The 16,271-nt window shown below is 43.7% G+C and overlaps 1 protein-coding gene across 2 annotated transcripts in view; it reads right to left on the reverse strand.

The window, feature by feature from the left end:
• The window catches only part of tns3 (tensin 3), a 40,211-nt gene that overhangs the window by 4,631 nt on the left and 19,309 nt on the right, over window positions 1-16,271 (reverse strand). Inside the window, exons 12-20 of one of the 2 annotated variants that reach the window (XM_030114279.1) lie at window positions 16,101-16,202; window positions 9,444-10,676; window positions 5,501-5,658; window positions 5,246-5,378; window positions 4,900-4,980; window positions 3,344-3,482; window positions 2,719-3,254; window positions 2,225-2,311; window positions 2,001-2,132 (exon numbers count right to left, since the gene is read on the reverse strand). In XM_030114279.1, the coding sequence (XP_029970139.1) occupies window positions 2,001-2,132; window positions 2,225-2,311; window positions 2,719-3,254; window positions 3,344-3,482; window positions 4,900-4,980; window positions 5,246-5,378; window positions 5,501-5,658; window positions 9,444-10,676; window positions 16,101-16,202 (2,601 nt within the window). The remainder of the gene's footprint in view (window positions 1-2,000; window positions 2,133-2,224; window positions 2,312-2,718; window positions 3,255-3,343; window positions 3,483-4,899; window positions 4,981-5,245; window positions 5,379-5,500; window positions 5,659-9,443; window positions 10,677-16,100; window positions 16,203-16,271) is intronic. The other variant, XM_030114280.1, reaches the window with a different exon arrangement.

Below are 16,271 nucleotides of genomic sequence, written 5' to 3' on the forward strand. Positions count from 1 at the left end.
TGTAACCTCTCTGGCAGGTTCCAGACCCCACCCAAAAATGATCCCCAAAGTGGTTGTGCGAGTGAAGAGTGGAAAAAGGCTAACGGTACACAAAAACACATGCGCTTCAAACTCTGTGAACATCACCATCTATATGCTTTCTTGCTTTCCTGACTCTTTCTTAGAAGACGAAAGTCAAAGAAATGGTCCAATCAAAGACGTCTTTGCAGATTTCAATGGTCTTTGAGGCCATTAAAAACATCGAGGTATCACTTCAAGCTCTGGAAGATCTCATGCCTTTTCTCATCAACTTCTAATGGCACTGCTCTTTCTCTCTATATATAACTATATACTGTAAGTTAAGTGCTTTTTCTCGATATTTGCACCTCTTCTGTGGAAAACCTGACTATGTGTCAAACATTAATCCCCACAACAGAAATTAGTTGACCATTCATTATTGACCTGAATTTGGTTGGTCAATCAGCCTTTGTTTTCATTCTGAAACATCCAGACAATGTTTGGCCTGATTGTTCTCTCAGCTTGGTGAATACGCCTCAATGACACAGCAGACGGTAGAAAACCGAGAAAACAGCCAGGTTCACTGGGAAAGAACGTCTCTGTGCGTAGAGAGTTTTGTGGGGCAGCTCCTCTGATGAATGCCCCAGGATCAGTTCAGGCTTATGGACCCGGCACATCTTTTGTTCGGGGGTGAAACATTAGCTGCACATCTAAGACTATCAGGCAATGCGGGTCTGCTCGGCTTGGTCGTGATGGTGGTGATGATGCCCAGGAGAGAAACAGACACACAAATACCGAAACAGGACTCTCGGGTTCCTCCGTGACGCAGAGTCCACAACGGTAACCGAAGATGACTTTTGTGTTGTGGGACTGCGCTCTGCGTGATTTCCCAGGATGTCTGAACAATTCCACCAATCCCGACAGGAGTCAGAGAGGTTTTCAGTCTTGGTTAGCATTAACCCTTTGGTCACCACCATGTCACCACTAACAGGATCAAATGTCTTCTCACAACATCTATTCTAATGTTCGATTAGGAGCCACATGTGTATCTTGTTTTTATTTCTTTTGCAGAGTAATTTTCAAACAGCCACAATGACTAAAACCAATCAAATGACTGGAACAGCTGTATTTGCTAAAATGGTTGACATACTAATAAAACACAAACAAAATAAATGTGAAAAAAAAAAAAACTAAAGCAGCTACAATTGCTCTAAACAGCATCCAAATTCCAGTAGAAAAAACAGCTAAAACCATTAAATCTGACTGGTTGAAATGGCTAAAAGAGAAAAAAAGGGTGAAAAACCAGCAAAAACCAGAATTGGCTCATAATGTTGAAATTCCTAAAAATGATTGAAACTCCCAAGCTAAAACCAATGACTTCAAACATAAATCAACCAGAATAGCTACAAAAGCTGGTTGAAACAGCTTCAGTGACTACTGAATACAGTATAGCTCTAAAAAACAACATCGCTAAGACCAGATTTAAAAACAGAATCAGCTAAAAACTGTCAAGAAAAGTCGACCATTCTGAATTAGGATGTTCAAACACCATACGTTCCCTTTCCATATAAGATTCAAACATTACCAATGTGGAGAAATAGAACATTAGCTTGAAGGTTCTCTCTGTGATACTGAAGAAGACTGAGGGTGAAAGTTGAAGCTGTCTTCTAAAAGGGACTGAGACCCACTCATTGTTTATTTTTCTGAAATATTCAAGAGACAAAAACTACCCAAGGTTCAGTAATTTCTAAAAAAAAACAACAACCCAAATTAAGCTAATAAGCACGGTTTCTAACAGCATGGGGATCGCTTCTTGTCCAGGCCGTTCAGTAGTCACTTGTGAAATACTAATCATACTAATCAAAGGTCTTTTTCTTACATCCTTCCTGTGTGGTTTCTTATTTCAGACTAACATTTTGCACTCTTTTATTGAATAACAGGCCAAAGACAATTCATGATTGCCTGGAAGGTCTCTTTTCTTTTCCCGTCTGTATTTGTCTTACCTTTCTTGCTTTGTTGGAGGACCGATGGCGGCGGCGTCGCTACCTTCATAGCAAGACCGTACGCCCCCTTGAAGGAGTGGCTGTCCCGCACGATGAAGCAGCCCGGCTCCTTGTCCTTCAAGACTGAAATAGCTGAAGAAGAGAAACACAGCAGCGGAGCCGCTGGAGGAAATGTTTCTTTTCTTTCATTACTTTGACACAAAAGTGTGGCGCTGCGAACTGACCTTGATCTCTGGAGATGTCCGGCTTGTACCAGAATTTTGATGTGTCCTGCACAAATTTTACAGTAACCTGCTTGCTGGCCAGTACATCTGGAAAACATGAAGAAAAAAGAAAGATTCAGCTGGAAAGCTAGTGTGTCTTGAACTTGCTAATAAAGCTGCCAGGGTTAGCATTAGCGGGAGGAGGCTCACAGTTATGTAGCTGCAAGCGGGGGTTTTCTGCTTCTCGAGTTCAAAACCGAGAAATATTCTATTTTATTACCAATTAGTTGACGACTTTTCCTCATTATGTCGACTATCCTTGGTATGCTGTACAACTAACTGCTGTAACTTCAGACAACATCCAGATTATACACATATCATCTTCCTACCACTAATTTATGTAGCTTTAGCTAATATTCACATTAGCTAGCATCTTTCTCCTACTAACTGGTGTAACTTCGTCCAAGCCTTGTGACGAAATGGAAGGTTAGCATCATCAGTGAACATCAGCGTACCTGGCAGGGGGGAGGCTGTGCCGGGTATCTGAGAGGACAGGTCCGGCAGCACGTTGGGGAACGGGATACTCAGAGAGCTCCCACTGTGTGGACTGGAGAAGCCGCTGAGCGCCGGAGAGGCCGTCCCCAGCGAATGCTCCCCGTCCGACGCCCTCTTCTTCTCAGGCAGGAGCGGGGGTTGAAGCAGCGGGGTCTGCGTCCGGTGCTGCCCCCCGTCCGCGGGGGCTAAGAGATCCCTGTCCATGCCCATGCCGGGGCAGTCCGTGCCGTAGCCGAGGCCGGAGTCGTCCTGGTCGTGGAAGCTCACGCCGGGGCTGCGGCTCAGGGCGTAGCGGGCCATGCGGCTCCGCTGGCTGCTCCGGGGGGAGCTGTGGGCGTTGGGGGCGGGGTGGATGTGGGGGTGGTGCAGGGGAGGGGAGTGCTGGCTGTAGTCCAGGGTGTGCGGCGGCGGCGGTCTGGCAGAGGTGTAGCCGCTCAGGGACGAGTGGCGGGTCAGGACGGGATGCTCTGCTGGCCACGGCTGGGTCATGGATGAGCTGAATGACACAGCGCCAATGAAACAAAGGATTATTCAGAATTAACAGTCTGCTAGTCGAAATCAGTTTTGCTAGAGGCAGATTTCTACCTGTCTGTCTGTTGAAGCGTCCCAGCGACGGAGGCAGAGTGTGTGTGCACGAGGGTCCGGTGACAGCTGACGGGGTCCGTAGAACCCTCCACCCCAACATGACTGACCTCCGGATATTCCCGAGGATCTGCATGAGAGACTGAAAAACGCAACCACAGTAGATTCAAACTTAAATGAAATTTTTAAATCTGTGCTAAGAAATGCTAACATCCAGATGACAGACTATCTTCCATTTCTTGAAATTTGTGATTGGAATAATCTGTGATTTGTTTAGGGATACAGATGCAACATTGTGGAAGCATGTAGGGTTACAGTTACGGGATTCAATGGCTGCATTTGACAGAAACTAGCAGTGTTAATCTGAAGGAGTCACCAGTGAGCCCAGAATGTAGAACATTTTTCCTGCCCTGCTTTCTAAATTACAGTTACCACAGAAACAGGGGTGGGGGAGTGAGGGGCACAGATCTGTTCCCAGGACCTAAAACCTTCACACATACTTTAGATCTCTATGGGAACATCCAGGAAACAGGCTTTAAAGACTATCTGGAAGTGTCTTCCAGATTTGGTGGACATTTTTAGAAGCCAATCACACCCTGCTGCTAGTGCAGAGGAGAAATTCTCTAGTGACAATTTAAACTTTGATGGGATGGGACTTAAGAATGAAATCAAGAACTTCGGTTGGATACAAGAATTAGGACACACCCTCCACTACAGGATGAGTCATCAGGTATTTTCCATCGCTTCACATGACGAGAGAAGAAAATAAGAACTTATTAATAATATATAACATAGGGTATAAATGCTAATCATTTTAGGAAAGATTCAAAGGTAAATAAAACGTGACCCCACAGACACAAGACAAAGACTTTTTTGCTCATTCTTGTGATATTTTATTATCTCTTGGTCTGCACTTTCTAAGGTACGTATAGTGTTCTACTTTCTTCAAAAATAACCAATAAAATATTGAAAAAGCAGCATAACAAAGGACACAAGAACTGCAAGTAAGTATTTTGACTTTTCTGGAACATATTTAACAGCTGGACTCCGTACTGCCTCACAACTAGACTTCATACCATGAAGAATCAAGTATTTGTCTAAAAAACTGCACACTTTCAGTCAAAAACCCCCTCTTGTGCAGGCCATGACCACCAAGACATTCTTGTAAAACCCAACATGAAGGGCAGACGGGGGTTAGGAATCTCCCTGCTTGTGCACAGACATCTTTGTTTTCAGGCTTTGTCTAAAGAAACCCCCCAAAATTCCAACAATAACAACGTCGATGTCAGCAGAAAAGCTGATGTCATGAAAGACATGCCTCAAACATGTAGGCACAAATATGACATGACACAGGCTTTTTACACTTGAATACAGTAAGATTTTGCGATGCCAGAAAAGGTCATTTTTATGTGTTAACATCGCAAATCTGTTTTTTTTTTTGTTTTTTTTTTTTGTCTTTTTCAAATCATGAATGGCTCATCGGTGTGTTAAAAATGTCTTTTGTGCACTAAGTAGAGCTTTGATTGGGAAAAAGATTGCTGAATAACTTTCAAACCCACCGTGGTCTGTTCTGTACTGTCCGTACGACTGAACACCGCTGGAAGCTGACCGGAGCTGAGTGAATTCCGCCATGGTTTTCACTGAAAAACAATCAACGCACATGAAAGTAAGAAGCTTAATGATGCGAAAGGTGGACACACATGATTTACACATGATGGATTACTAAAAGAAGAATGGGGAAAATGAGCGACGTGCTCTACATAGATCAAAAAACAAAGCTTTAATATGAATATTAATATATATTTACATAGAGTCAACACTACATTTTCAACTGAACAAGAACTTCAAGAAGGTTTTTGCAGGTTATAATCAGCAACTTCGCCACTAGATGCGTCTCCTGCTTACCGTAAGGTGTTGGTGGAGAGATGGGGAAAGCGGGAGTGGGCGGAGTCATGTCACTGCCCGCCTCCACGCCACTGTCCACATCCGGACACTGGGCTCTGTAGTCTGCACTGTCACTTCTGAACAGTATGGAGTGCTGCAACAAATAACACACGTCATGTAATGCTCCAACACACACTAATAACACAATAAAACCCGCCAACACACACACACACCACAGACAATGAAACTGGTTGTGTGTGCATGTGCTGTACTCACCTGGGACTGGGGCACACATGGCGAGTACGTCCGCTGGCCCCTGTACTCCTCGGACTCACCCCACCCAGAGTTACAGAAGCCTGGGTGATCCATGATGTCCCTCCCTTGGCTGTTTATACTTCGTGAGACCCCCACTCGGCCCTCAGTGGACTGGACAGCTGCATATACACACACACACACACACATACAGGTAAACACATTTACAGGCTTCACTCAGTAACAAAGATGAAAAACACTGAAATGAAACACTTCCAAATGAGATCAGGTACTAAGGAGGAACAATACATCGTCTTTTTATGTCAAGAAAAATTTTAAGAAATTTGAAGAAACACACACTAATAGACTGTAAAGAGACAATTGTCCTGTTGGTGAGCCTGTAACACCATTTCAAAACACTATTAGATGGAATAGTGAAAATAATGATGGCAGAAGCACATTGCAATGACAAAGTAGCAGAACACGAGAGTGAAAAAAATGGCATGACCTCAGTGTTATCTATTCAACCTTTAAGTAGAGATAGTTATCTAACACAGTTAGATAGATGTGCTTCTCAGTTCAAGCGTGAGTCTTTTTCAATCTAAACCAGAACAGTTCTGCATTATTCTAATGTTACGTCATCTTGTGTGACAGCAGTGAGTGAAGTCCATCTTCTACACCTGGTTTCTACCAGAAGTAAGGGCAGCCAGAGCAGAGTTATGCTGACCAAAGTGAGGCTATGACGACCGACCAACCTATCAAGGACCGAATAAATAGACCTACATGGTTCATCCAGATATGGTTCCGATTTGCATCTTTCTTTGCTAACAAAAATTTATTGAAAACAAAATGAAGAACGTCCAAAATGTCAACATTTTACAGAGATTTCCTCACTCCACTGGTTAGAAACATGCTCTGATCCAAATTTTCTACCATGGACAAGAACACAAACACACACTGAAGTGCATCTCTTGAATTCACATAGAAAAGTCATGCAGGTTCAGAGAGAACATGCAGACTCGGTACAGAAATGACCAAATGTCGAGCAAGTTCAAACCCTCTTGGCGTGAAGCAGCTCTGATCCACGGCGCCCTCGTAAAGCCATTCAGCTACTTGATGTGTTGAACTACACTTGACAGTGTGTTGTTTTGAACGACAGATGGATTAACAACCTGACAGGAGGACTCGTGAGTTTTAATTTGGCGAAAAGACCACACTGCCAGGCAACATTTCTTTTTTTTTTTAAACTCTGGTAATGTTTTCAGAGGACAGCTGAGGAATGCCAAACGTCTGACTGTGTGTGTGTCCGTGTGTGTGTGTGTGTGTGTGTGTACGCGGCCACTCGGCACCGCGGTGTTAATTTGAGCCCTCCCACTGAGCTGCAGCCTCTCAGCCATGAAGAATTCTAATGGTGTAGAAGTGCTAATGCTGGGGATCATTACTCACTTCATCTGGGACTGGATGGCTCTCACAGCACATCCAGTATAGAGTATGCTATGAATGCCACCTCTTAATAACTAACTCGACCTAATTACCTTTGATTTTAGACGAAGCTAAAGTAACTCAATTTCTTTTACAGAGGTAACTTGTAATTGTATTTATCATTATTGAATTAAATGAACTAATAGTTACTCTTTATTTGCAGTTACTAGCAAAGTATCCCCTAAAACCTCTAGATTTTTGTTCTGGCTCTAGAAATTGATGAAAATTAGATCACTTTCACCTGTTAAACAGCTATTTAAAAAAAAAAAAAAAATCAAAATCACCAGCCCAACAAACAAGCAAACGTATAATCAACCAACAGCAATTAAAACATGCTGCTTGGCAGGGGAAAATAAATCTTGGGTTCAAAGAATCTTGAGTACTTTCAGAGCAAGATCAATAGAGTATAAAATACAATAAAAGAAAATCTTCATGTTTCTGTGTTCTTCCATTCACCTAAAGCATTAAGAAAAGCACTGGATAACATTAATCTTTGTGGTTTGAGAGCAGCTCCTTTAATAAACTTCCCCTTTGCCCGCTTTTTACACCTTCTAAGCACCAGTTCAGGTGTGTAAATGAGCAGCTGTGCCAAAGTGAACTGAGGCATGTGCAAATACAAGACGATGGCAGAAAAAGGCATGACTGCTCGAGTCACACGGACACTGAATTCCAGCAAATGCATGAGGGATTGTTCCTGGAATTAATTCCATATCCTACTTTAAAAGTGAACTTGTTATAGATTATTTTGAATTGGCAGGACTATAGCGTTTGGCGTTTGTCTCTTGGAACGGGTGTGCAGTGTGGTGGATTTGTGCAGGCAGGTATGCTTCTCGATGCAAGCAGAGGAGGGGAAAAAAAAAATACAAAAAAAAAAAAAAAAACATTGCCTGCGGGCTCACTTGTTCTTCTCCTTGAAATTCCTCAGGCCTCTCGGCATCGTGTGCCCCCATGCAAACACACGTCCACGCCGTGAGTCACGCACCCAGGGTGCATTTCATGGGACTTAAGCACCTTTAATTAAGTCATTTAAGTAGATAGCTTCAGCTCGCATCGGAAACAGGTAATTAGCAGCATTACCGCAATAAAAGATGGATATATGATCAAATATAAGCTGCATGAGTTTCACATCATGTTTGTAACCCTTGTGGGGCTGCAAAACAAGCCTTAAAAACAGCAATGTTTGAGATTTCAGATCCATTCTACGCAGTATAGTCACATGTAACAGAAGTATACGTTCCAGTGTTTTAGGCCCATGAACTTTGTGACCAAATATCTTCATGGGATGAGTTTCAACATGAGCCAGGAGGAAATAACTTGGGTGGAAATCTACTGTAGGTACACGAGCCAAAATATTGCACAGCCTGTGTTTGTCAAACAAAGCCAAGAACAACAATCAAAGGCATTTCACTCATAATACCAAATCTTTCACAAAAACTTCCATGTTGCACAATGAGACAACAAAACTAAGGAGATCTACAAAAGACGGCTAATTTCACATTAAGAGAGTGGTTAAGCGGAGCTTAATGCTTAAATACACAGCATTAAAAGTTTTGTCTGTGAGGACGTCTCAGGAAACCGACGGGAAATAAATATGCAGTTTCTACAATCCTGAAGTCTAAAAGACGGCAGTGTTCAGAGAGTCTGATGACAGCTGCTCGCCCTCTCTTCATGTACCATGCTGATGTGCTGCTCAGATACCTCTGAAGACAAGTCTGGACGGCGCTCTTTCCCCAGAAACATCTGAAAAGCTGGCAACAACCCTACTATTTCTGCCACTAAAACACGCCAGGTGGGAGAGAGGGAGGGAGACGTGGGCTTAAGGTAACATCGGAGAGAAGAGGAGGGAAAGCTGAAGCCGCTGAAGAAGAATTACCAGAAATGAAATACTCTTAGCAAGTAAATTCAAGTTACTTTAAGGCTTGCTTGCCACATTTTCAAGCATGGTTGAGCAAGTTAGTGGAAATCAGGGCTACACATTATTAGGAACATATACAATATGCAATGATAATGACTGGAATTCTGCAATAAATTATATAACATGTGATAGATACAAACACATACAAAGTGTGTGATTAGTTACTTCTCTGCAAAGTTGTGGGATCAGTAACTGAAGATAAAAAGTTAGTACGATAGTGATATTCTCCCTGGGTGCTTTAACAATATGCACATTGTAGTGTTAGCATAAGCATTGCAATGCTAACTTACTCATTAAGTCAAGCTGAAGTTACGTCAGTTACTCAGTAGAGATAAACATTACTACCTGGTAACGTGTTTTTGTGGATGGATGGATGAAAGGATAATTAGATAGAAAGATAGATAGATAGATACTCCTTCCCAGCAGGCTGACAGATCATATCTATGCAGATGACTCATCTCTTTACATGACAACCATCACTCATTTCATTCACACCTTCAGCTCCCATCATCATCATCATCATCATCATCATCATCATCATCACCACCTCCAACTGTCTGACTCTCTTACCTGTGTGCTGCTGTGTGCTTTTCAGGGGAGCTCCATTATTATCGTCGAATCTACGACCGATGCCGTTCGAGCACTTGACGACCGAGCCGTTGACGTGCGTCCCACCGTTCCTCTTAATGGAGCCACCGTGGTTTGACATGAAGGTGGGGTCCAGGTCCATGATCAGCTGATTGAGCTGGTCAATGGAGTTGTCGATGTCTTTCGTTAGAGATTTGAACTCCTCGTCCCGCTTGTTGTTGTTATTATTGTTGACCATCGCCTGTTTTTCAAGAGGCGCAGTGTTTCTTACAGCATCTGCTGCTGGGTCCTTGCTCTGGACCTGTGGATCAGTAGACAGCCCCACTTTGGTTGAACTGCTCCGCTGCTTGCTTCCAGGGTATCTCTCGGTATCGTTCCCATCATCGGGCATGTAGATGAATTGCTGAGCGGCAACCATCTGCTGCTGGCGGACCCAGGACTGCGTGGAGTAGCTCCCTTGTCTGTAGACATGCTGCTTGGGTGGTGGAACGCCGGCTGGGTTAGAGGTAGCCACGGAGTTGCTTCTGGAGCTCAGAAAACCCCTCCTGGCCTCAGCGTAGGACCGATCGTATTCCTCAATGGGAGGAGGTGCAGCGTGGTGATGGAGGTGGTGCTGGTTCGGGCTCTGCTGGTGAGACTGCTCCTCTCCACCAGGACTCCCAAAGCCGTCGGACAGCAGAGAGTTCTGGCTGCTTTTGTGGCACGAGGACGACAAAGTCCCCAAACTGTCCACGCTGTGCAGATCGTGACCTGTGATGACCTCGTCGTCGAGGATGTCCGTCTCCCTCTCTCGAGGCCGGGGCTCTCCGTTGATATGCACCTGCGCCGGGACAACCTGCTGGACACCCACACGGGTCGCCTGATGATCCATCTCCTCCAGGGAGGGATCCTCCAGACCAAACCCGCTCAGGAGGCGCTTCAGCTGGACCTTCTCCTGCTGACTGGGGCCCTGGTTGGCCCTGATGGTGGCGGTGGCGGTGTTGGTGGTAGCAGTGGTGACAGGTGTGGGTCTGTCTGCCCACAGTGAGGTGCTGGACAGGCCCGAGTCGCTGCTGACCGACAGGGCGTGGTCACTGTGGTCTGGACTGGAGGTGGCAGAGGTGGTGCGGGCTCCTCGACCCAACGTGGCCTCTCCTCCTCCTCCTCCTCCTCCTCCGCTGTTGGGGCTCCTCTTGTTGGCCGCTTGTTCCTGCGCTAGGCCTTGAGAGCGAGGTGCTGTAAAATAGAAGAGACGTAGCGCTTCATACAGTCAGCTGGTTTGGGCGAAGACACACAAACAGCAACGACTCACACAAAAATGACAAAAAAAAAACCCCACAGACAAAACAAGACTGGAGGGGAACATGTACAGTCACGCTTCAAACTCACAACACTCACGCTGTTTGACTGACAGAGTTCACGTATAATCACAACCTCACCCGATAAAGACAACATTCCAGACAGTACACACTACAAATAACAAACACGGACAGAGAAAAACTCGTGAATCATGTTACAGAGATGTGTCAGAGAAAAATGTGCAGTCCACATGACTCTAACAAGGGCTTACTTCAAGCTAATACACTCATCCTCCTCATGTTTCCCCTCAGGCCAGCAGGTGAACTGTCAAACAGCTTGTTTAGTAGTAGAAGTAGTAAAGTTGCATATACTTCATGCACAGGTTATAGGAGAGATGTTACATCCTGCTCGAGGAGTCTGACCCTTGCATTCCTCACCCTGCTGTGATTAAGCCACCCAACTCCCTCCTGCTTGCCCCTTGACCTCGAGCATATGTCCAAACAGCCTCCTTAATCCTCAAAAGTGAAAAAAAATGAGTCACTATCCAAAGCAACAAAAAAAAAAAAAACAAGAATTTTTTTTCGACCTTGAATTGAGAGAAGGGGTCCGAGTGCAGCGCGTTGCCAAGTCGGTGAAACTTGCTGTTGGACTGTCGGCCTCAACAAAAGAAACCTGGAACATGACTCGCTCGCTTCGCCTTAAGTCCTTGCCTTTCAGTCAAGCCATGACCAGAGGATCTGAATACCAGACACGCATTATAAAAGCTCGCCCTCCTCCTACCACCTCCTCCAAAAGCTCCTGTATGTATGGCTTTGCACCCCTTGCCTCCCCCCTTTTGCTCCGTCGATTCTCCTCCCTCTCAAACATGCAGGAGGAATATTCATCCAGCCTCCGGAGCAGCTCCGGCTCGGGGCTCCACGCAGGTCGGCTCTAGGGTAGAGTTTCCCCCCAACAAATCCCCCCCGTTATAACATTCCTTCCAGCAAGGTGCAAGCAGGTTTTTAACCTCTTCACCCCGAAGCCGGCCTCCTCTCCCTGTCACCTCTGTCAGGAGGCAGCCTGACCGTCTGAACAGTGAAACTTCTTACCTTTTCTGACCCTGCCAGGTGCGTGTGAGAGACAGTCCCAGAGTTTGCTGGAGAGGAGATGGCGCTGCAGTGCAACAGCGAGGGAGCAGGCATGGTCTTCTCAGCAGCAGGTAGGGGGATGAAAATCAAGAGCGTTTGAATAAGTCGGCCCCGCTTTCTTTCTCCGAGAAGGTGAGAGTGTTTGCACTCTACACAAGGAGGAAGGGGGGGGGGGGCCTTGAGATCTCCAAATAAGGGCATTGGAATGTAAACAAGTGGGGCGGGGCTAAGGAGCGGAGGCGGGTCGGAGGAAGCTAGTAACCCGACCTCTTGCCCTGCATCAGGGGGACTACCCCACTGGGGAGAAAGGGGGGGTATCAGAGAACGAAGGGAAGAAAAGGGAGAGATCAGAGAATGAAAACAACATTCCTGCAAGCCAGAGACGTTTTCACCGTGTAAAAAAAAAAGACACTTTTTAATTAAAGCGAGCCTCCGCAGGGAGCTCCAGGCAACGTTCAAGCGCTTTTCTTTCACTCTTCTGTGTGTGTCACAAAATTACATGCCTGTTCGTCCTCGTGCATAACACCGGCCAAGAAAACAGATGTGTCCCAAACCCAATGACGGGGTTTTAAAACGCAATTTTTACCTACTGGGACCACTCAGAAGCCAGAAGACAGCTCACAGAGTATTCTCCCAGCTCGCGGAGAGAAATCAAACCGTTTCTATGCTGCATTCATCATGTCGGCTGTTGTGGTGCAGTCAGTCCCTAAATAATCCAACAATTACAGTGCACGGAGAGGCGAAACCACAACTGTTCCTCAAGCTGCTCTGGAATCGCAGGAGGAGGTCCGCTCGCGTCTGGCTATGCAATTATCCCCGGCCTTTCCATTCCTGCCCGGTTACTGCCGTCCCGCTCCCTCCGAATACCACCAGAGTGAGTCAAAAAGCACAAGGATTTTACACGTCCTTGTTTTCGAACACATCCGTTGTGCAGATAGCAACACGGGGAGTTATACCTCATCAAGTCCTCCATGCAGTTTGTACAAAATAAGCTGCACACACTGAAAACAAAGATAAAACTGCCTTTAAATGTCTTCTAATGCAGCACTATGGAGGCTTGATTCAGTCTGGATTTGAGCTGTACGTAGATAATTTGAACTCTATGAATCACTTTTATTTTGTCTAATATACTTTTTTTTTTTTTTTCATTCTTGTAATCTGCTCCCTACTTTTATATGAGTACATCCACAATTTTAATGAGTATCCAAACCTTTTGATCTTTGTTGCCAGTAAGTTGATTCTATTAAAAAAGAAAAATCCTTTTTATAGCTGCATTTAATTAAAACTATGCAATGAAACACAGTTAAAGGGTAAATTATGGAGTTTTTATACTTACTAAGCAATGTTACATTTGCTTGTTATCTAGTTTTAGTTTCATCAGAGTAACAGCAGAAGAACATGTGCAAAAACAATTATTTTCATTTCTGTTTATATCAATAAATTGTGAACTTCATGAGCCCACTGACTGTTTATGTGTATTTAAAATGACTTAATTCCACAAACGCAACAAAGAAGTTACTGTTGTTAAATGAACACTCATCCATAAACAAATCAATACAAACAAACAAAATAATATTCAAAGAACAACATAATTTACTGCACATGTCTGAAACAGCACCTATATGAAACATAAAAAAAAAAACGTGTTCTGGCAGTTTGTGAATAAACAGCTTTCTTCTCATTTTTATGAGAATGTATTTGTTGTTATTGATATTTCTATTCTTATTTCATGCTACAGTACTTAGACTGCTTTTGTTAACCCTTTTCACCTGATTATGCTATATATATATATATACATATTATCTCTCACTGTCTCTCACAACGCTAGAATTTCCCCATTGTGGGATAAATAAAATATTAAACTATCAGCTGTTTTATTGAGTATTGCACTGTTGCCCTGTTTACGCAGTGTTTTCAAGTGAAAAAGGAAAACTTCTCTTTCGTATTGGTAGTGGTCGTTTGGTCGTCCATAGTAAAACTTTTTTAAAACGCTCCAAACTCCATCTCCACGTTAGCTGAGGAACGCACAACTTTTATGAAACGCTGTCACTGCGCATGCCATAGTAAGCACTTCTTCTGCACATGCTCAGTATCTGGGCAATAACAATCACGTGTCTTTAGTTAAGTTTATCATGGAAATGTGGCCTGTGTGGCATAAACTGTATAAGTCCTTATACAAGTTATTTGAATAGTTCCTATAATTTGCAACTTGTGTTATTTCGATTATTATTTTTTTTAACGATAAGGCACATTCGCAATACATCACAATATTATGATATATCGTAAATTTATAGCATCGTGATAAATGTCGTGATGCATATCATATCATGAGGTCCTTGCCAATACACATCCTGAGCTCTGTGTGACCCCACATGACGGGAAATGATCAGAAACTAACTTTTTCCCCGTTTTCTATATAGTTCCACTTTTATCAGTGAGTAAAATAAGTGAAAAAACACTTAAGAGACCTTTCCTCAAAGTCAACAACTTTGTTTGACAATAAACAGACGAAACCAGCCTTTCCTGGAACAACAATCATTTTAAATGCAACTCTTGACTCACAGACAAAACCACACACACATACACACACTAAGAGCCCCTGAAGTAAATAAGCTTTTCTTTCTGCAGCTTTAGCACGGCCGTGACAGTCATTCCTCCGAGCGGAGGCAAACTGAGCCGGCGGAGGACCGCTGGGACCGAGATGCAGAATTCCAGCAGAGCTCGCAGCCTTTCCTCTCACATGTAGTGTTTACATGAGAAAACAAGGCCGTAAATATACCACATGAATGCTTCGGGATCAAGGCAATAGAAGAGAGAGAGAGAGAGGAAAAAAAAACGAAGCTCTTTTGTTCATGTCTCAGCTTTGCTTTGATGCTTTCTTAAATTTGAGTTTCATTGCGTTCCCAGTAGCGTGCGTAAAACGGTTTTAAATGAGAATTAAATTTTTAAAAAAGGGAGCTCGTTCTCATCAAGCCAAGCTTATAAAAACACACTGGGAAAGAAAAAAAAAAAAAGAAGAAGAAGGGTGGATCTGTGTTTTAATGCCTCCACCACGCAGCTCTATTCTGGGAGGTTGTTGTGAATTCTGTGGTGGAGAGGAGAGCAACAACCACAGGTCTGTGTGTGTGTGTGTGTGTGTGTGTGTGTGTGTGTGTGTGTGGGATGGTTAAAGCATGCCTATTCATTTCAGGAAACAAGAAAACAGAAATGTCCTGAGAACGAAATGCTCTTCCTCTGAACCCAGCATTCCCTCACATAGAATAACACTCCTCCCTATCATCCACATCCACACACACATTATATGCCACAAGTGTATCCTTATCGCGATATCAACATGTTGTGATACCGAGTGGAAAACATTGGCTGAATTGTAACGAGTTATCTTTCCCTGTAGTCTGTATGTATGCTGTGCAAGTTCTAAATGAAAGAACTGCAAATGAGGAAGAAAACTCTGATTAAGAGTGATAAATCCACAAATCTGTGCTACGAACTGAACATTTTTATTGACTGACATTCTAAAAATGTCACTCTTTGTGTCCACAGAGCACAATTCAGAAGTACAAACACATTAACAAAATCTCCATAAGTGTTTGTATTTATCGCAAGTAGTAACAAATTAAGTCATAACTTGGAAGAAAGATGTTCTATAATCTTAATGTTAGCTGAAGATACATCAGTTAGAGGGAGGAAATTTCAGATTTCAGCTGAAGTTACAATCGTAACCACAGAGAGAACAGCTATTGCTCTTGCTAATGCTAATGCTAACTGACAGACAAAGACACAAATGCCTTCATGTACAACAAAATGAACAAGTAATGAGGTCAAGGAGACGTTTATCACTTAAAACTAAGTTTGTATATCATAAAAATAATCAGTCACTATCGCATTTGTGCTGGACAAATAAACCAAACCAAAACAAAAAAAAAGGTTGAGAAGTAAATGAAATGGCAGTACAGAGCCTCAATGACAGGGTCCACAGTCATGCTCTGAGAAGCAAAGTGTGAGTTTGTGTTCATGTGAAGGAATTTACACGCAGGAGGTGGGTTTTCTCCTTTTTAATTACACCTCCTGGTGCAAAAACAGAGAGCACACTGAGCACTGGTGAAGTAGTAAGAAGAGAGAGGCAGGAAAGGTACATTCAGAGTTTAAATAAGCCACGCTTCATATACTGCTTTCATTCATAAGACTGCCGGTGTGTGAGAACGGTGTGTCGTGAGTCGGGCCTTAACAGTACCTTCCCCATCGCAGATGTTCTGGTACGAGTCCCAGCGGGTCAGAGGGTCCGCCGTGTTGTAGTCCACAATGACGTCGGCTCCGTTCTGCCACCTGTCAGCACCTGCAACCAGGAATAACACAACTGTGAAAAACTTTGAAACAACGGAAACACAGCACCAATGTGGTGTAT

This window comes from Salarias fasciatus, chromosome 18, assembly GCF_902148845.1.
Source record: "Salarias fasciatus chromosome 18, fSalaFa1.1, whole genome shotgun sequence".
In the NCBI taxonomy this organism is placed as follows: Eukaryota; Metazoa; Chordata; class Actinopteri; order Blenniiformes; family Blenniidae; genus Salarias; species Salarias fasciatus.